The 22,200-nt window shown below is 30.9% G+C and overlaps 1 protein-coding gene across 2 annotated transcripts; it reads right to left on the bottom strand.

Moving 5' to 3' along the window:
• Positions 1-3,949: 3,949 nt before the first annotated feature.
• On the bottom strand, positions 3,950-16,388 carry LOC108724180 (uncharacterized). Of its 2 annotated transcripts, none has more exons than XR_001936678.1 (6): positions 15,561-16,386; positions 10,562-10,873; positions 4,705-4,906; positions 4,458-4,489; positions 4,251-4,336; positions 3,950-4,027 (listed from the first exon to the last, which is right to left on the bottom strand). XR_001936678.1 is itself a non-coding variant. In XM_018450404.1 (6 exons), the coding sequence occupies exons 2-5, from the start codon at positions 10,699-10,701 to the stop codon at positions 4,292-4,294; spliced, it is 477 nt and encodes a 158-aa protein (XP_018305906.1). In that variant the 5' UTR covers positions 10,702-10,873; positions 15,561-16,388; the 3' UTR covers positions 3,950-4,027; positions 4,251-4,291. The 2 variants fall into 2 exon arrangements, 1 of the variants encoding a protein (XP_018305906.1); XM_018450404.1 differs by having other exon boundaries at positions 4,647-4,906; positions 15,561-16,388.
• Positions 16,389-22,200: the final 5,812 nt, after the last annotated feature.

The raw sequence follows: 22,200 nt of genomic DNA, 5'->3' as shown, positions 1-22,200 counted from the left end.
CCGTCTTAAGTAATATACAGAGTGGGGAATTTTAATCGCCCCAGGCGAATATCTCAGAAACTAAGAGAGATACAAGAAAAAGTTTTATATGAAAGTTGTAGGTTTTCTTCTGTAGGGGAAAGAAAGTGGAAATAACGGATTTTGGATAGGGGGCACCACCAAGGTCAGGTCAAGGTCAATATGAATTTTTTAAATGGAACCCCCCATTTTTTATTACATTTTCTTGTAGCTTACCTCGAGAGCTTTTCAAAACACTATAATAAAATTTTTTTTTCCGAGGTTTTAACCGTCGGTCGGACAACTTGCTTAATGCTAATGCCGACTGTATTATAACTTTCAAGCCTCATAACTCGAAAAGTACTTAATGAAAATGAACTTAATTAGTGTTTTGAAAAGCTCTCAAGGTAAGTTACAAGAATATGTAATAAAAAATGGGTCCATTTAAAAAATTCAAAGTGGCCTTGCTCTCACTTTGACAACGCTACCCAAGGTCAAACAAATGGTACCACCTTATGCTCTCCTTAAAGTCATAAAACTTTTGTCTGAACATATTAATCATTTGACACACACTTTCAGAGATAATAGCTTGTAACACTTTACATGGGCCACCTTGTATATAATTCACATTTAAATATTATTTAAAGCATTAAAAGATTCGATCGGTATAGGCTTGTAGTTTATCGATTGTGTTCTCACATATACGGTCTAAAAATGAGATTCTTATTGTTTATATTATGTCTGAAAAAGACATTTCCTTACATACCTGGTATACCGATTATTGCGAAGAATATTACTAATGGGTCAATTCTAAGCAGAATCGTAAGACTCGTAACGTGTTCTCGTAAAACTTGTAAGAACTTATGACTAGTATTCTAGTTTTATGCGTATGTATCGTAAGACGTACGATTATTCGTAAATATCTACGATTTCTTGTAAATTTTATAGCTAGTAAGAAGCTGTCTGAAAAAATATTGTATAAAGATATAAGCACTTAAAAATTTTTATAAGTCTTACAGGAACATGTTACGAGCCTTACGATTCTGCTTAAAATTGAGGTATAAGGCCTCGGTAGTCTAATGGCTTAGGATGCTCGTACGGAATACAAGAGATCCGGGTTCGACTCCTGGCCGAGGTAATATTTTTCGCAATAAATTTATTTACAGTTTTTCAGCATATTAACATCTTGCTAATATGATGCTGTGCTTGCTAATATGATGCTGCATCAAAAACTGTCAATTAATTTAATTCGTATTATTCCAGTAGTTTAATTGCGTTTATAAGTCCGGAAAACCAAATTCGGCGCGTAGTTTGAGGACTACAAATATTGTGTATATACAAGTTATAGTTGTTTAAATATTATTTAAAGCATTAAAAGATCTAGTTTCGACCGGTATAAGCTTCTTGTTTATCGATTGTGTTCTCACATATACAGTCTAAAAATGAGATTCTTATTGTCTAATTATAGAGCGTCTAGGAGTATTCACAGTCAGTTCTTATTTCATCGTCTTAAGTAATATCTTAAGACGCTAATGCGGCCCTCTGATTGGTTCGTGACATCTTAAGACTGTACTTAAGACGATCTTCAATATAAGATTTGACTATGGCCAGTATTCATAGTCGATTCTTATATTTAAGATCGTCTTAAGTATAGTCTTAAGATGTCATGAACCAATCAGAGAGCCGCATTAACGTCTTAAGATAGGCTGGTATTCATAGTCAATTCTTATTTCAAGATCGTCTTAGGGTCGTAGCAGAAAAGCTGACTTCTAATCTTAAGACAGTGTCTTATAACTTAAGTCTTATCTCTTTAGTAACACACAAGAACTATCTTATGACTTATGTCATATAGGCCTTTTACAATAAGCGATTAGTCAGAATCAATAAATCAGAAGTTAGAAGCTACCCAATAAACGAGAATGGATTGAAATGGATTCAGATTTTCAGAAATATGGATTCACGAATGCTAAAATGAACGCTTTTCAATTCTGAATGCATTTTTATTCATTTATAGGAATTGCATGGAGCATATCTCTGTACCTTTCAATCTAAAAATAATATCAGCTTTTTCTGTGCATTGTGAATACCGTTCAATTCAAAATTTTGAATAGGAAATGCAGCTTTTCAATCCAATTTGCATCCAATTGAATCTAATTGAATCCAAAAAAAGTCTTTGCTATTTAAAATACGCATTCGGATAGAATAAATTTCAATCCATTTTAATCCATTCTCGTTTACTGAGTAACCCCAGATCTACAATAGGTGTTTTAAGCCTTAAACCATAAGAAACAGATGAATCATAATAGATTATTCTTCCCGAATTCGACTGTAATTGGTCAATTTCTTATGGCTTAAGGCTTAAAACTCTATTGTAGATCCGGGGTTATGATTAATGGCTTATTGTAGAAGGCCCATTAAAGGTGTATAAATACAAGTTGCCTTTAAAATATAATGGGTCTTCTACAATAAGCCATTAGTCATAAGACAGTTCTTGTGCGTTACTAAAGACATAAGACTTAAGTTATAACACACTGTCTTAAGATTATAAGTCTGGCCTTAGCAGAAAAAGCTGATTTATAATCTTAAGACAGTGTCTTATGACTTAAAGTTTTGTCTTTAGTAACGCACAAGAATTGTCTTAAGATTATAAGTCAGCCTTTCTGCTACGGCCCGTCAGGTTTCTGCCAAAGCCCTTAAGTAACGTCTTAAGACACTAATACGACCCTCTGATTGGTTTGTGACACCTCAAGGCTGAACTTAAGACGATCTTGAATATAAGAACTGACTATGAATACTGGCTTATGAATACCGACCTAGGAACCGTAAGAGTAATTGAAACATGTGATGCGAATAAACCTTTACCGCCAAACCTAAAAACTGGTATTCATAAAGATTTATTTTTATGCTAATATGGTTCTCTTTGTGATTAGTTTATATCTTAAAACTATTCTTAAGACGATCCTAAATATAACAATAAATTATGAATATCGATCAAAGACTGCAAATTAAATATGCGAAAATCGTACCATAAATGGATTTAAAATATAAAAAGTAACGACAAAAATAAATTTCGTTACCATTATCGAAAAAATGTAACTACGTTACAGTTACGGTTACAAAAAAAAGTAACACCATTACTAGTCCCTTACTAAAAAAAAAAGTAATTTGTAACGGTAACAGCGTTACAAGTAACTAGTTACTTACATTCCCTATTAAAAATTGATATTATCAATTTTATGGTGAAAATTTCAATTTTGTTTTGAAAAAAATATTTATTTACGAGTGGATCCAATTGCGATCCCAAAATTTCCTTTATATTCTACATACATTAAAATATTATAAAGCATATATTGAAGTATTTTTCCAGATTTTAAAAAGTGGATATAATTTATTTACTCCCTCTCTCTCTCTCTCTTAAATTTATTTACACATTTAAAAATTGTTTTTTTCATACTATTTATTTTTCTCACTAAAATTAATCTTTATCTGTGAAAATACGGGAAAAATTCTAAAAAAAATCATGTTTATAAAAATTGTACATATTTTGTAATTTTAGTTCACAACAAAAATTACAACAAAAGAAGTTTTTTATACGACTCCAATATCTTGAATGCAAGGCATATAATACTTATTTTTTTTACTTTCAACCTTATATAATATGTTCACTTACATATTTTCATGATCATTTAAAAATTTATTTTTAGGTGGACCCCTTTCACATAGGATACGCCATATGTACATTAACGCCAATTAAACGCTTGTGTACATTATGTATTGAATCAGTTCGTATCAGTTAATCGATATAAAAAAATAACTTAAATCTAAGATGCATAAAAGAATTTTTTTTAATTGTGCAACATGTTGTTTAAAAATATCCTAAACTGCATTTTACATTCTTACCGTCGCATTTTAAACCTTGTCGAAACAATCCATACAACATTGAGCCGCAATGATCGCAGAAAGTCGGTGACATGAATGTGTGAGTACGAAATCTATGAGGAACGTCTATCTTAAAACGTTCTCTCAAATACTATAACAAAATAAATATTTAATAATTTAGATAACAAAATTAATGGTAAAACTGCTGCTATTATATCTAATATTGCTATTAAATCTAATATTGATTATTTCGGTTAAATATTTATATAGTATATTTTTATATTATAAATTAAAATAATCAATATTACAATTTTTAATTTTATTTACTATAACCTTTTAATTTCTAATTGTAAATTATAAATACCGATACTTACTATTGTATTTTCTGATTCTCTTCCACTCTCAGGACACTTAGTTAATAATTTGTCGTGGCATTTCTTATGTACTGCCGTTTGACACGCTATAATAAAAAAAATTCTTTCATAAATCTTATTAGTGAACTTTGTTATCTTATTATTAGTGAAGAGATACAGGAAAGTAATAAATAAAAAGAGCAAAATTGTAGAAACTAAAAACATTACCCTGACATTGATAACCCTGTTTTCCAAAACCCCTAAAATAAAAAATAAACAATTAAGGAATATTTATTTGTTGTTAAAAATATACGTATAATTGAAATTGTAGAAATTTTAAGAATATGAGATAAAATTCAAAATATTAATAAGAAGAACATAAAGGAAATCTAAAGTATTACCACAAAAATTCTTTACAAAAAGCGCAGAATGTCGGTTGCCGAAAAAACTTGGCTACAAGTTTATGACCTCGTACAATGTGCACTTTGTTATGTTTAACAGCACCCCTTCTTCTTGTTATAGCATGTCCGATGTTGCTCTCTCGTAACAGCGGAGACGTCGACATTGTTGACTCCGCAAGATCTTTCCTTGGAACTCTGGTTCTATAAATGTATATTTTGCTTTGCGTTGTAGTTGTCGAGGGTAATTCCGTAGGATTTAGCGTCGGTACTCTTGTCCTAAAATCATCCGATTGCCAAGACATCTTATGTGCGTGGGCGTTTCATACAATAAAAAAAATTTAACGATAGGCGTCTATCGTTATATGCTACATCAATATTATTTTTTTATAACGATAAAAAATATTAAAAAGTTTTATTTAACTTTCTGTCTGTGTACAAATAATATTGTAACGTTAACCATGCATAGAGGTATAACACCACATGCATTTTTAGTGCAAAATGTAAAGAAAAAAATAAGAAATGAAACGGCATTATATGTAAATAAATTCGGATTAGGAAACACCGCGCCGATCACCTTGACTTTGACAACATATGTCAAGACCTAGGTTATTAGCGCGGTATCCCCTAATCCGAATAATTACCATAAATTATTTTCTACAAGGAGTATGTAAGCTTGCACAGGATCTTAATATGAAAATATTCGTTTTAAAATGTGTCTCTTATAATAAAACATAATAAATACAATTGTTAAACGTTTCGACCTTCTATTGGATCATCCCCAGTAACTTTACAAATTCAGTTAAATATGCCAGAAGGTTTGCGGATTATCGCCGTGTCCGTGTATATTCTTGTCCATTACTAATGTTAACGTTTCGTGAATCTTGCCGTTCACTTCATCAGGACGAGGAGCGCACTGACAAATTAATGGAAGAATTAAATATGAACAGCCCATCAACTCTGGTAGAGATATGTAAACTTTAATTCGAACCACCCAGTAGAGCATAAAAAAGACGTGAGTCTTTTCGATAGAATCCTTTTCTCATCTTATCCAAAATTTCTCACACAAAATTTGGAGGCGATGGTTAACACTTTGCTGGATAACGATTACCCATTGAACTTCATATTTTCTACTGTTACGCTCGGAAGGCAAATGATTTTCGACGGACGAGAGAGACGAATGCAGCATTATTTTAACCCGTAATTTCTATTTAAAAGAATTTCTATTGTAAACTAGTCTTGGAAGAAGAAATTATATATAAAAACGCATTTCATGTGTGAACAACATATATTTTATTTCTTTTTAGTGTTCTGTACACTTGATACATGAAATAAGTGTATTTTTTATATGATTCTTAGAAATAAATTTATTACAATTTTGACATCTTATACTGTATTTTGTATCATTATCGAAAAGCGAATATAACATCGTGATTGTTTTTTTATTAACCACTACGATATTCCGAGTTGTCTTATCGCTCAAAGGTCAAAGAACCTACATTCGTCGTATGAGGGTTAAAATCACTAACACCCACGCGCATAAAAACACTAAAAACTCCATTCAAGAATAAAAAAAAAATAAACGATAGAAAATATTTTATCATCCCGTATTTTAAAAATATTTCGGCTGAATTTAGAACACTCACCAAAAAATATAACATCAGTCTGGCACATAAACCCATCAACTCCCTTAATAAAAATGGGAAAAGACAGCACTGATTCAATGTTATGTTGCGATGTCGTTTATAAAATAAGTTGTCAAGAATGCGAAGCCACTTACGTCGGCCAGACGAAACAACAACTAAAAACGAGAGTAAAAGAACATCTCACAGACATTAATAAAAGAAGTAGTTCTTTATCGGTAATTTCGAAACATAGATTTAAGAAAAATTATGAGTTCAAATGAGACGATGTAAATATTTTAGATGTTGAGCCTTCATATTATAAAAGACTAGTGTCTGAGATGATATATTATACATTAAAATACAGCATAGCAAACTCAATAAGTAGAATGATGTTTATACCTATTTCCCTATTATTAGTAGGATATTCTCTCCATAACAATATAGAAGCTCCTATTTTTAGTAATGGTAGCAATACAGGTAGAAACCTTCTAGATACAGTAATTTCAGTAAGTTTTTTCTTATTTTTTTTTAATTATTGCAACACATGTGTGCATCTATAAATTATCAATGATTCGCTATAATTTCAAAATATTACAGAATTTAGGAATTAGGACTTCTGTATGAGTATTTCCAACCATGACTGTCATTGCGATCGGATTTTCACTACATTTGACAATCGAAAATTAAACAATCGCATTGTACGAATAGGATTTTATTATCAACTCTCCTCTCCGTTTAAACGCACATTACTAGCATGAGCAAATTAATTTTAATTGTAATGACATGCCACAATAGACGCTAAATTTAAATTATTTAACTAATTTTGTAAAGTTACTGAGGATGACCTAATAAAAGGTCGAAACGTTGAACAATTATGTTTATTATGTCTTATTATTAAAGACATTTTAGAACGAATGTTTTCACATTGAAATCTTGTGCGCAAGCTTGCATGCTTCTTAAAGAAAAAAATTTTGATTGCGTATTTTCTTTTTGTTTTCCTTTTGTATTCTTTTGGAGAATGTCAGGGTGCTTATGTACGTGCTCAAGTGTCTTTGAAGTCTTACTATTATATTCAAATTAACCGATTTCAATGAAATCTTTTTTCATATTGTGTGTAAAATATATCACAGATAGCAGTTCTAAGAAAATTTTAGAAATTATCCATTTGACAACTTTTTATTTACGTTTCTATTAGCGTGGGGTGTGTTTGCATCCCTATACACAGACAGAAGATTAAATTTACCTTACTCGCTTATGTTTCAATTTAAAATTTAAAAATTTACTACAGTTTTTTCACACTTCAGGTTTATTTCCCAAAAACATAAATATCATCATCCGATTCATCGCATAAGGTTTAATCTTAAAAATTTTCATTTAAATCCTCGCTAAACAATAACTTTTGTCTAGAAAAATGGTTCATAATCTGTGACATTTTCATATTTTTATCGTAAATCGGAAATAAAAAAATTTTTAGTAATAAAAGTTGTTTGTTTTTAATCATGCTAATCTATTCAAATATTATTTGAGTAAAAATATTGCTTGAGTTAATATGAGATATACGTCGAGATACTAAAGACGCTGGGTGAAGATAATGCCATCACCTTATAGCTGGACTTATTTAATTGCATATATAGGGTAAGTAACTTAAGACCGGCCACCCACAGTTTTGGAGATAGGAAAAAATGTTTCAGATGAAAGTGGAACGGTTTCAAGGGGGACGTATTTTGGTCATGTTGTTTTTCTTCTAGATGGAGGCATCAAAAAGATATGAAGTTCACCTCCTTTTTTTAATTACACTTTAATTACACTTCTTCGCCTCTGCTGAGCGTTCTCAGCTGTCGGTTATGACCCTGAGTGTCTTTAACAGATTTTAGCCAAAAAAATTAAACGTTATTAACAAAAAAAGTTTACTATATCACACGAAAATTCTCTGCTTTAAAATAAATTTCCTGCTTTAAAAACATTATTTTTTTGTATAATTTCTGCTTTAAAACATTCTCTGCTTCAAAACCGACTTTCCACGCGAAGCGACTTTCCATCTCTCCCCCCTGCTAGAGTCGCTTCGCATGGAAAGTCATGCGCCCCTTAGCAGGGAGGGAGGTGGGATGAGAGTCACTTCGCGTGGAAAGTCATTTTTAAAGCAGAGAATTTGTTTTAAAACAGAAATTATACGAGAAAATAATGTTTTTAAAGCAGGAAATTTATTTTAAAGCAGAAAATTTTCGTTATATAGTAAAACTTTTTTGTTAATAATTTTTTAATGAAGGACGAGTGACGACTAAAATTTATTGGAGATCACGCAGGGTCATGACCTTGACAACATATGTCAAAGTCAAGGTCATTGGAGCTGTCTCCTCTATTCGGCATATTTACCTTTTTTTCAATTTGTAATCTGTAATGTATCTAATAAAAAAATGTTTCAGATAAAAGTAGAACGATTTCGAAAGGGACGTGTTCACGTTGTTTTTTTCTGTGGAGGCGTCATAGATATGAAAATTACTACTCATTTTTTTAGGTATAATTGTAGGTAGTTTTTTAGGTATGATTTTTTATCATTTTTACACAATACGATTCCTCTAATTATTTTACATGTAAAAATATTAAGATAGAGATATCGAAAAATCAATAGAATAAATTTCAAGTTATTTTATATTATATTCTGGCTCATATTGACATAAAATATTAAATATCTCGTAAACTATTGATCATTTTTTTATAATCGTAACTTAATACTTTTATGCACATAATAATGAGCTGAATCAATTGGTGTAAAGAAAACGCAAAGTTAGATGCTTATTAAAAAATTATGTAGTTTCGTTAATTTAAAAAAATGCTTAACTTTTAAAATAACCAACCTGTATTTTCTTTACAGCAATTGATTCAGCTCATTATTTTGTACATAAAAGTACGATTCAAAAAATAAAGAGTTATTATCTACTTTATGTCAATACGTGCCAGAATAAAATATAAAATATAACTCGAAAATTATTATTTTTTCGATATCTCTAATACTTTTACATGTAGAATAATTAAAGGAATTATATTATATAAAAAAAAGTTACATAGTTACATCTAAAAAAAGTGAAGGTGGCCTTCATATGGCGCCTCCATCTATTAAAAAATGACTAAAATAAGTCCTTCTCAAAACACTTTTATCTAAAACATTTTTCCGTATCAAATATAAGTGAAATATTTAAGATTTTCAAGTTAAGTGGACCATCCTATAGATTGGTTATATATAAATTACCTCTATTTCTTCTATTCTTTCCGACTTTTAGGGTGCGTTTAGGAATTACGCCCAGATAACTCTAGACTCTAAACTATAACACACATAATGTAAATTATATAACTAAAGTTATCTGGGCGTAATTTCTGAGTGTACCTTTACGGTGTAAATCCTCGCGCAGAGTAAATATTACATCGGATTACTTTATTGTATGAATTCTATTTCAATTTATTTTAAATGATATAAAATATCTAAAAAATATTATAATGTAATACCTTTTCGATCGCTTAATTAGAAATTGATGTGGTAATTAATAAATAATAAATAAATGCATGACTCTTTAACGTGCTTCTTGTCGTATTGAATGAAGCTGATTGTGAGTAAAAGAGAAACGTATTAACATATTGTCACTCATTAGCTGAAAAACGAGTATTTAAAATGGACAATTTTCTCAAAAATATTCGTACACACGCGCGCATATTCGCGTATACATTGTCGTTTATCAAAAGGAAAAACGAGTATCGAAAATGGTAATCTACCTAAAAATACTCATACGCATACTCGCGTATACTTATCATGTTCCTTCGCAATAGCTAGACTGCGTACTTAATAGTGCAAAAAAACAGACATAAAAATGATGGAATGGGCTAAAAACGGTCTATATGAGAATAAAAACGGTGATTTTTATAAGGATTGCAACTTAAAAATTTTTAATTAACCCCCCCCCCCTCCTTTCTTATTTAATATTTTTATAGCTATATCGAGATTTTGTCACTACAATGAAATTTCTTTTGATTAAGTATTTTTCATGATCTAAATTGACAGAGTTCAGATACAGCCGGCATTAGCATTATACAACGTGTCCAATCGACAGCTAGAACTTTTTGAATATTGTTCACAGTCACGTCTTTGATAATATTTGTCAAGATCAAGGCTATTTAGGAGTCTTCTTATTTTAATCTTTACGTTAAACATAAAAAAAAATTTTTTTTCATTTTTTTAATACATATATATGTACATATACTGCATTGAGACGTCAAATTATCTAGCGCCGTCCCTGCTTTTACGTACTGAATAGCTTACCTGTATGTGTATCCCTCAGCTCCAACACTGCGTGTCGAAAGATTTCGTTGATCTACAGAGGATTTCCTTCCAGAAAAACCCGATCCACTGCCGCCACCGGCGTTTCTCCTCTTCGCATGAGAACCACCAGTGAACATCATCTTCCAAAACTTCACCAATGGCTCAATGATTTAACTTTACTTCATTACTCTTGCATCAATAATATTATCGTCGTGATTAAATTCATTATTCATGATTCATGATTCATGATTTATATTTGGGTGTAAGTGAACGGGCACTTCATACATGCTCTCTGCATACTTGATTTTTAATCTATGACAAATATTTAACATATTCTATTTTTTGTCTCATTCTCTTCTTTTTAATTATATACACCTTTAATTATATATAAAAATATGATAATAATGATATGTTTTAAAAATTGTCTATAAAAACTTTATAAACTATAATATAAATTTTTTAATAGATATGGAATTAACAAACAGTATTAAAATTTGAGAGACGTTTTCATAAATTATAACCAACTTTATTTCATGATTTCATGATTCCTAGAGCTTTTTATCTTTTTTTTAATCAAAGGAATTATTTAAAATTTTATTAGCTATTATTTTTAAATTACTTACAATTATAAACTATTCAATTGTCACTGGCGTGTAATAATAATTATGCGAAACGACTATCATATTTAATACAGAATGATCACTAGAGTAAACACGACTCAATGCGAAAAAATTCACACACAAAATTCGAATCTATAAATATAGCCAATCGTTTCGCAATTCACTAGCCAACATACCACCGATTCATTCTAGTATCTCAAGAAAAATTATTCATTCGCGGTACTTCAAATCTGCGCGAAGGCAACAAATGCAGGTATTACGGGCGAAATGTGTTTCTAAATATCAATTCATTTTATCCCCCCTCTATATTTGATGGTAAAAAGCGATCATGCGTGTGATTATGATATTATATTTTTGAAAAAATTTTAAATCACGAGAAAACTTTTTTATATCAATAAGAAATATGTTCCGTTTTTTCGAAGCGACTTCAATTAAAGTTATAATTTAATCAATATATTCAACTTATCAAAAAATATTTATGTTATTTTAACAATATTTACATCAACATCTTATATTATAAAATTATTAATATTTGTTAACACATTTGTAATGATTATTAACATATAGGAAAAAAGATTTAATTTGGGACAATGAATTATATTAGAAATTTTACTTAAACAATTCGTCGGTTAAATTTATCGATTAATCTTTTGTTCCACAAATTTTTTTTAATATCTACATTTGGTTAAGTCTCAGAACGTATGTCAAATAGTGTAGAAATTTTTAGGGTATAATTGCTAATTGCAAATTTTAAGCAAAATTTAACAAGTCAAAATAGCAAATTCAATAAGCGACCAAAAAAATTTAATTACAGCTTATACACAATAAGCTCCGATTTCAAATTTAGAGTGAATATTGGAAAATTGACAATATATCTCTAATACCGAAGAAATCTTTGATGCATTTTAACGAAATGTTTCATTCCTAATCGAGAATTAGTGACGAATATATAGCTAGAAGTCTCAAATATAAGTTAGGCACGAAGTCTCAAATATAAATATACCACAAATATAAGGTTTAATATAAAAAATTTTTCAAAATTTTTAGTCATTTTATTCACTATAGATGTATTGTTTTAGACTTTCTATTTTTTAGTACAGATTTGAAATCAGTGACTTCAAAAACATTAATATAAAAATTTTCGGGATGTTTTTATTTATCATCTTCCTTTAAGCATAATTTTTTAAAGTATTAAGATTGATTGATATTTATAACTTATGCTAATAGAAAATAATTACATATTTACGTTATTAATGTCTCAGGAATATAAAAGCCACAAACATAGTATATATATAAACCAATTATGAAATGCGTAAAAATACGAAAAAATTGCAAAAAGAAACAAATATTTCACATATAGGACATTATGCAGCAAATGAATAAGTTAATCCGCATTTAGTCAAAGTTTTTCAGAGAATTAAAATTTTCCGTGGCATTAATGTGCATTCTTTAAGGATTAATCCACTGCATTGGGAACACATGCTAGTCATTTATGCTATATTTGTACTGTCGTGACGTTAAATTTCCACTTTTCTCTTTTCATAAAGCAAAAAGTATATTCCACATATAACATTGTATTATATATTTTTTTTTTACTATTATTCGGATTAACGGACATCGTGCTGATAACCTTGACATATATTGTCGATCATGCCCTGAGTGACCTTCAAAAGGTTTTAGATGGCGGTCACTGTTCGTTAAAAAGTTATTAACAAATAAAGTTTAAAAGATAATGTCTTATTTCCGCCATATACAATATTAAAAACTATTCTATACTCTTCCTGCCTAGGGGCGTTTAATTTTCTACAAGAAGGGAGACTTTCACAACGTTAGACTTTCCACACTAGAGTGCGTTCGAAAATATCACCCGGATGGCTCCGTGTATCATCTTATCCTTGTTTAACATTGGAGATGAATAATAAAGATAAAACGATACACGGGAACACTCGGGCGATGTTTTCGAACACAGCCCTAGCAAGATCCACCCGTATGAAAAGCAAAGAGATTATATACATAGAGTAGGAAAGCCAGCAAAAAATGCGTGAGCGAATAGCAATAGAAAGAGACAGAAAACGAGATGACCAAAGAAGTTATAACTCTTTGGCTATGATGCTACGTTGGAGGATAAACTTCCTCTTCTCGATGCCGCCCCACGCAGCTTTCAAAGTTCGGTGCGCGCACAACATTAGACAAAAATAAAGATGGCCATCCCGTATTCTTTCCCTTTCTATTGCCTAACATTTCCACTTACAGGGAGCCCTATGCCTTACCCTACTCTGTGTATATAAACTCTTTGATGAAAAGTCGTTACGCCCTTATGTAGGCAGGAGAAGGAGTAGTCCTCGTTACGCGTGGAAAGGCGTACATCCATCAGTATATAACAGAAATAAGACATTATCTTTTAAACTTTATTTATTAATAACTAATGAACGATCAGTGACTGCCACCTAAAACCTTTTGAAGGTCACTCAGGACATTAATGGACACCGCGCTGATGACCTTGATCTTGACAATATATGTCAAGGTCATCGGCACGGCGTCCATTAATCCGAATAATTATCTTTCTTTTTTTATAACGAGTCGAATGGTTTTAATTGTGTCGGCCAATATAAAATATTGAAATGTAAAAAATGTTTTGTCGATCTTATTTTATTTTAAAAAAAAGAAAGAAAAAATATATAATTTTGATGAGAGAGAGTGATTTTCATACATCAATTATCTGAAAAAGATTTTATGAACTACTTGTGAACCTTTAACAAGACTTTACTATGATAGAAGCTCGATTGTATTTTACATATTTTTTACTAATTTAAATATAAGAGTTTTAAAAAACGTGATGTCGGTTAAAAATTTATAACTTTTTATATGAGTGAATGAAAAAAATCTTTTTAAACTTGCAAAATACTTGAAGATATGTACTTAAAAAAAAAATAGTATAATGTTGGCTTTAAAAAGTTGAATTGTTTGAGCACCCGTAAATGAAGATTTTTATGAATAAAAAAATCAAATCCTTGTTCGAGTAAACAATAATAAAATTAATTTTATCGGATTAATTATTAAATTCTTTTTGTTTTAACCAAAATGAATAAAAAAATTTAAAATAAAAATATTATATAACACAGCCTATACAATAATATGTGTGATGCTCCTTGCTAGCGATTTGCCATATAAGGTACAATACATAATTTTCCTACTATTTGGTCAATGATGAACTAAACATCTTTTACGTTTCTCTAATTTATCAAGTATTTCTGGAATTTTTTTTTTCAAAATTTTGAGTATATGTTATTGTATCGTATTATATATGTATATTTTTTGTGAAATATGTATGTCTGATATCGTCGCAAATATTAATTTATGCTGAGCAAAAGAATGATATAAAATACTGAAAAATCTAATAAAATCCTTATGTTCTTATTAAAATTAGCGTCAGAAAGATGTAAAACACAAAAAAATATCAAACTTTTATTTGCACAAACCTTACGCGATCTGTAATGCGGAATCGTTAAGCCTATTTATACAATGTGCTTTTTGTTTTCTGTTTTTTGCTTTATGCTATTTTTTACATCTTGTCTTTTTGCTTCTTATCCGATTTTTATATCGCCCGAAATAAAAGTTAAGCCTAATTCTACAATGTGCTCTTTGTTTCCTGTTTCTTGCTGTTTGTTTCTGTTTGCTTCTGTTGCCTTTTTGATCAAGAAGGCAAGAGACAAACAGCAAGAAACAGGAAACAAAGAGCACATTGTAGAATTAGCGATATAAAACAAAAAACTATACAAACAAAAAGACAAGATGTAAAAAATAGCAAAGAGCAAGAAACAGGAAACAAAAAGCACATTGTAGAATAGGCTTAACGAGAACTTCGGAAGAAACAGAAAACACGTAGCAAGAAGTACAATTGTCGATAAAACGGTTGCAAAGGGGGAAAAAGCAAGAGGTAAAAAGCAAGAAACGGGAAACAAAGAGCACATTGTAGAATAAGCTTTAAGGGCACGACTTTTATTCGTCCTTGCGACAAAACTAATAACTTGATATTAGCGCCCTTGTATAAACAATCTTAACATTACTTGCCGCATTATATTACCGCATTACACTGTACGTTTTTTTAGAAGGCAATACTGAACCCCATTATATATCCATTTTCTTAAAATTCATAATAAAAAAATTGATTGTAAGTATCTTAAGAGGACAACATTGCTGATGAAGGGTTAAAAATCATAGAAAATGTTTGCAAAGTGACCACGGAAAAAAAAACGATTACGGAGCGATATCCTAATGTATAAAACTCGATGACAGCACGTAAAGAGGTACGCGCTGTCAAGATGATTATCACAACCATTAGGGCAATCGTTCTCCAAAGCAATCTTCGTTTACATTACCTCAACTGCCAACAGGAATCACATTTCCGACAAGAAAACATTCTACACCACAAAGTTCTCGTGCATGTAACTTCCTATAGGTCGAACGGTGGTCGGTGTGTCTCCGATTTCGAGCTGTTTATCACTCGCCACTCGCGACAAAATGTGACGAAAGTATTATTCCTTTTCTCTTTTCTTCCTTTTTTCTCTCTCTTTCCATGGCTCTAAGCAAGCAAAGAATGGATCACGTCGTTACAGTTGGCGTTGTTGCGGTTAGCATTCTCGATTCGGCTCATCACGACGACAGACAGCAACGTTACCAAAAACACGACACGACACGACACCAAGCGGAGAGAAACGCGTTACCACGACGGAACTGACAAAGATCCGACCATCCGACTCGAGCGAGACTCGAGCCGCGAGCGAGCGGCACAGCTGGTCTCGGATCTTACATTAGAATTCCTGTGATTTTCCCGGCGGAACCAACCGACGAGCTGTCCGCCATACGCCGTACTCGAGAATACCGTTATCCTCGTCGTCGTCGTCGTCGTAGTCGTAGTGTTTGTCGTAATATTGCATTATCGCGCCATCATGCTCGTCAAATCGGATCCAACGGTCATCAGACGGACGCTGAAATGAACGCAGAAATCCAGTTATTGATACCGAAAGCTTTTACAGATTCGCGTAAGAAGCTTCACCAATAATCCTACATCTATAACAATCTATAAATATCAGCCTGTTGAATGCTGTCCGTCATGGCGCGGCACGATCGCTGCGCCAACTGCGCTAAATATCTCAAGACTCGGTAGCTACTCGAGTGTATTTTCCAGGCTGGAAAATAGAATCGAGGTGCGTAAGCAGTAATAACGTATAGAGATACATTTCGTAAAATATACACGAACGATATCTTATACTGCCCATCTTGTCTAAAAAATGTATAAGTAATACAAATTATATCGAGTATCTTCGAACTGATAATCACTACTTTCCATTTGATGACACAAATTGTCCGACACAAGCGTGATTTTATCCTTCTTGAGTCTTGACATTCAGAGAGTGACAAAGATAGAACGACATTTGTGTCGGCTTGCGTCGACCGTGTCTCCTAAAAGGAAAGCAGCCAATATAACTAAGAGAGAGAGAAAAATGAATTATTTTTTTTAAATAAATTAATAAAATGAATAATAAAACTTTTATAAGATTTTTTTACTCTAAAAAAAATGACTTTCGAAATTGGAAAATTACAGGGTTGGCAAACGTTACTTTTCAGTTACTTTGTCGTTATTTTTTATAGTAAACAATTTGATGACGATGTTGCAATTTTTATGACGGTAACGCTAACTAACTAAACGCTAAGGCTGTACTAAGGTTAGAAAAGTCACTTTGAAAAGTAACTTGTCACTATTACGCGTTGCACTGAAAAAGTTACAAGTATAACGAGTAACGCGTAACGTTATACGCGTAACGTTACTCGTTGCTAAAAAGTAACGCGTTACAAATTAGGAGTTATTTTTTTCAGTAACGAATGACTCTTTCAATTCATTACAAGTAACGATTGACTTTCCTAACTCTGAGAGATGTTAGCATTACTATCATAAAAAATTCACAATGTCATTATCAAATCGTTATAACGATCAACAAAGTAACGGTGTTACAAGTATATATACATAGAGAGAAATCATATAAGGGATTCATACGAATATAGTTAAAGGTTAATTCATAATACAACTATATTTTTTACATATAACAGCGATCTCAATAAATATATTAATCAATCGATATGTGAAATGCAACTATACGATTATTTCCAAGTAGATATGGTTAGATGAAGCACATTATAAATTGCACGAGTATGATGGTATAGCTATATTAAGTCCTCGAAATAATTATTGATTTTATAAATTAAAATATGTTCATGCCAGCTAAAGTATCTTTTTAAGGCATAAATAAAATATTATGTATGTAGACATATATATGCCTACTGTAGCTTTACGTGTTTCGAATATATGTACAAGTTGATCAGTTTAGCCATACATATCGTACTTCGAATAGAACGCGCCCAATCTGATTTAAACAAATGACTCATATCTGTGATCATGTTTTTGTCAACGCATTTTGCACAAGTTGCAGCGTTATTTTGTGAGACATTTTTTGCATAATAAAGTATATATTACATTTACATTATATTTTTCATATTGTTTAAGGACTATACTATTCACACTCTCTCTAAATCTGAATCAGTCAATAATCACTGATATCAGTGCCAAGATATGCTGGTAATCAGTGAATGAAATGTGAGATTCTTAACCTAGCTAATTTTTATTATGTGGTCCATCTTGTTTTAGTGCATAAATTCAATGAATTATGTATTGGAATATTTATTGAATTTATGCACTAAAACAATTAGATCACATAATAAAGATTATATGGTAATATCCAGGATTGGGTAAGTTAACTATTTTTTTTAACTAACTTAAATTAAAGTTAACAGCCTTAAAAATTTAACTTAATTAAAATACAAGTTAATCCATAATGAAATTAATTGAATTAAAAGTTAAGTTAATAAAAAAAGTAATTGAAAAGTTAAAAGTTAAATTTGGTCCGAACGAATAACTAAAAAAAAAATAAGAAAAAGAAAAAGTTTGACATAATTTTTACATTTTACATAATTTTTCGTATTTTTCCTTTCTCAGCATATTTATTAAAGAATCTGGTTATTTTTGTTCACAAGTAACGATTATACAATATAAAATTACTAAATTATATACTCATCTTCTCGCATTGTGTCTGAGGATTAACTTAAAAAAAATTTAAAAGTTAATTAAAAATTAATAATTACCGATAAAATGTAACTAAATTAAATTAAAAAGTTAAGAGTCTAAAATGTAACTAACAATAAGTTAAGTTAAAATTAATTAATTTTTTAACTTAACTTTTATCTTTTTAATTTAGCACTACCCAACCCTGATAATATTACATAATAAAGATTATATGGTATGATTATTCTAACCATATTCTCTTGTAGATATTGATTATATAGTAAGGCTATTCCAACCATACTTTTTGAGGGATTGTACTATATAGTATATATAGTAGGATTATACTGTACATGTCCAACTACTAACTAGTAATACGGTACAATTACGCTACTGTAACAATTTATATAAATTAGAAAAATTTGGGAATCTCAATCTAAACTGATGGATATGCTATCATTAAGAAAATTAGGTTATCCATAATTGTATAGTTGCAATATTAATACGGTATGGTAGTGACTATGTTAAGCATATAATATGACTGAATTAATCATATTTATGACTAATACTTCTAATCTTTTCTCTCCGTGTATATATAACGCGTTACTTGGAAAGTTATAATAACATATTATGGAGAAGACTTTATTACATAAAACTCTATATACAAAGGCAATGAACTTAGCACGTTGTTTTTTTTTTAGTGCGACAAATATTCTATTTTATTTATTTATTCAAATCAAATTACAAATAAATTCCATACGTTTCGGTTTTCACAAAACCATCTTCGGTGAAAAAGTGACTTACAAATTTATGTGGAATAATGTAGAATCGGTCTTGTCTCATTCGTCTCAGTTGAACGCTTATCAATTATACAAATTGCCATGATTTTTTTAGTAGCAGAATATCCAACAAGAAATGGCAATCCATAGGCATCAGGAGTGAGTTCCGGTGAATTTTTTCATTGTGGTTAAGAGATGTGGACTTAGAAATGTTATATAGATTAGAAGTTAGCAGATCGACAGAAACAAACGGAATGATTTTATTAGTTTTAAGGGAAGATAAGGGAGCGCGAGAGAGAGAGAGAGAGAGAAACATGCTGCGATATCTGAGTGTTGTGGAAATTTCGGAAATATTTGAAGAGTTTGTCATAAAAACCAAATATAGGACCACTTTTTAAAATCTAAATTATGGCATCAAATCGTTCTCTATCAGTAGTGTCACATAGTGAACAATGTAGTTCTGACAAGAAAACAGAAAAAATATAGAAGTTTAATAAAGGATGTTTTGTTAAGATCAATTTGTAAAATTTTGTAAATAAATAAGAAAATATATTAAATAGAAGAAAATTGCGACTGATTTTATGAGTCATGTCTGTGAATTTCTCTCAATTTGTTTGTATTAAAATCATAACTTTTATATTTGTAGAATAAATCAGATTTTCCGTAGTGGAGACTATTATCGTATAGTGTTTATTCTGTTTATGAATTAACGATATGGATTATAATAGAGTCTAAAAATAATGCCTCTTATATTTTTTTATTAGAGATTATGGCTATGACTTTTGAAGTTGTAACTAATTATATATTTTCCTATATTATCCAAACGTCCTAAACCTTTATCTTTTCTCATTAGAGCTTGGGGGATCTGCAATGGCGGAATTATCTTAGCCTGTGTATATAAATTTATATTTACTTATATTTATTACTTATTTACATTATATATATATATACAGGGTGTCCTAAAATTACCGGATGTTCTTTTATCTGAAGATTCTATGTGGGACATTCTAAGACAAAAACTTTTAAATGAAAATGTGGAGGCTATAAAATGCATTGCACTTCAAGTATTTGCATCTTATTAAGATAAATTATGATTAATTGATAAAGGTTATTGTTTATATTATTTTCTACTATGTATAAATGGTTCGTGCAACAAAGACAACATTATTTTGTCTTTAGGTTGACAGCACTGGATGCGTCGGAAAAGGAGCGAGAGGGCAAAGAATTAGAGAGAGACACTTGCAAACTGCATACACCATGCTTGCTTTCAAGCAAGGAATGTTCAGTCTAGTTATGGCACTAGATATGTAGGTATTTCTATCCGCCATTTTGGTTCTACTTGATTGATAAGTTGTAGTACGATTTTAGTGATACAGGTAAATGTTAAGAAAAGTCCAAATTTTGATAAAAATACACTGAACCATTCGTTTTCGCGTAAAAATAAAGATTTAAGACAATAGTATCGCTCTGCTCCGCGAACCAAGATATTAATTCTTAAAGTCGACGACTATTCGGGTTAGAAAATCTGTAGTGGATGGAGATGTACTGTAAGAGAAACAAACTGACTAATTACAGTTGAATGTAAGAAGAAAAATAGACTGTGATTGGTCAATTTCTTACTCTTACAGCCTCATCCATTACTGATACTGCCATAGATTACGTTTACACGAATCAATTTACGCCGAAGTTATAACATCGATGTTAGGAAACTGGCCTATCATAGTTATTCCATTCTTCGAAGGAACAGCTATGATTGGCCAGTTTCATAACTACAAATGTTATTAAATCCGATTAAGGATGCCGTGTAAACGTGGTCATTGTAGACCACGCATAACACTAATGAACAAACCGGAGCGTAGCGTTTAAAGCATTTAGAAGCATCAAATAGACCGCAGCTCATAGCGTGGTATTATTTGCTGGCGCGCATTTTAAAATCTGAATTGGTTATAGAAAATAATTTAACATCCGAAAGAAATGAAATAAAATATATGAATAAAAACAATTGCATTTCTTTTCTGATATCGCGAATTGCGAATAAAAATAATTTTTTTTAATATGTAATAATGGACTTAAGATAAAGGATGATGAAAAAAGTTATGCAAGAAAATGGTTGCGTTCAGCAGAGAAAGTAACTTTGCAACTGTTGTGTGAAATTCTTCAATATGATTAGTTTATACGTTTAGATCTGTAAGGAATCAAAGCAAGAACCAATCGTATTAAAGAATTTTATAACAGTTGCAAAGCTGTTTTCTCTGTTGAACCCAGCCATTGGGTGCATTCAGTACAGGACCGCTCACTGAGCGCTCAGTGAGCTCTTGTATCTGTTTGGTCTATATTTTTAGTTCTAACGGAATATACCGGAATTGTTTAAAACATAAATTCAAATATAAGTTTTGTTACTCAAATGACTACACTGCCGCATGATGCCTTAGTTTTTGTAGTTATAATATAAAATTAGATTTAATTGAGAATTTTTAAGTCCTAGATTTTTATTTAGTATTTATTGCTTATCGTAAGTCCTGCAACAAAATGTCGATAAAAAGCAAACTGTATACGAAACACACAACACGATATGCAATCTGCAGTGATATTCAGAGTTGAATGACGCTATGACACTACTTGACAAAGATAGACTAAGAGCAGCCATCTTCATTTCGTGCATTTGATACCATAAGCTGATTGGCTCGTGACATGAACGACTGCGCATCCTACGGAATGCTTCATCTTATAGCGTTTTTGATTGGGAAAAAGTTAGTGCGCACCAGTGCGCACTCAGTTCACATTAACACTGGACGAGTTCCATGGGTTGCATTGAATAGTGCAAATTCAAAAGAACACGCCAAGATTTTCAGTGCTAAAGCTGAAGTGCCATTTCGAGTTATAAGATTGTAAGGACTTGACTAGACTGCAGGAAAAATGCAGAAAAATAACCTCGACATCTCATGTTCATAACTTTAAGTAATGATTTTTTACTATATGTAATTAAATAATATATAAGATATCAAGAATATCATATATGTACATACTTATCAATAATTGTACACATTTGCATGCTATAAATTATAGATTTGCTTGTCCCTATTGTATATCCTTTCATGTGATAAAACGATGCACTGATATCCCCAT

This window comes from Mycetomoellerius zeteki, unplaced genomic scaffold (assembly GCF_001594055.1).
Source record: "Mycetomoellerius zeteki isolate Tzet28-1 unplaced genomic scaffold, Tzet1.0 scaffold28, whole genome shotgun sequence".
Classification (NCBI taxonomy): Eukaryota; Metazoa; Arthropoda; class Insecta; order Hymenoptera; family Formicidae; genus Mycetomoellerius; species Mycetomoellerius zeteki.
The sequence above is the reverse complement of the archived record's forward strand: the minus strand, read 5'-3'. Positions and strand labels throughout refer to the sequence as shown.

What these genes read in the sequence shown, in the direction of transcription:
- LOC108724180 (XM_018450404.1), bottom strand. Translation starts at nt 10,701, where the DNA reads ATGATGTTCACTGGTGGTTCTCATGCGAAGAGGAGAAACGCCGGTGGC. An exon ending in GCTGAGGGATACACATACAG is followed by an intron (nt 4,907 to 10,561) that starts GTAAGCTATTCA and finishes GGATGATTTTAG; the next exon opens with GACAAGAGTACCGACGCTAA. An exon ending in ACCGACATTCTGCGCTTTTT is followed by an intron (nt 4,490 to 4,646) that starts GTAAAGAATTTT and finishes TTTTTATTTTAG; the next exon opens with GGGTTTTGGAAAACAGGGTT.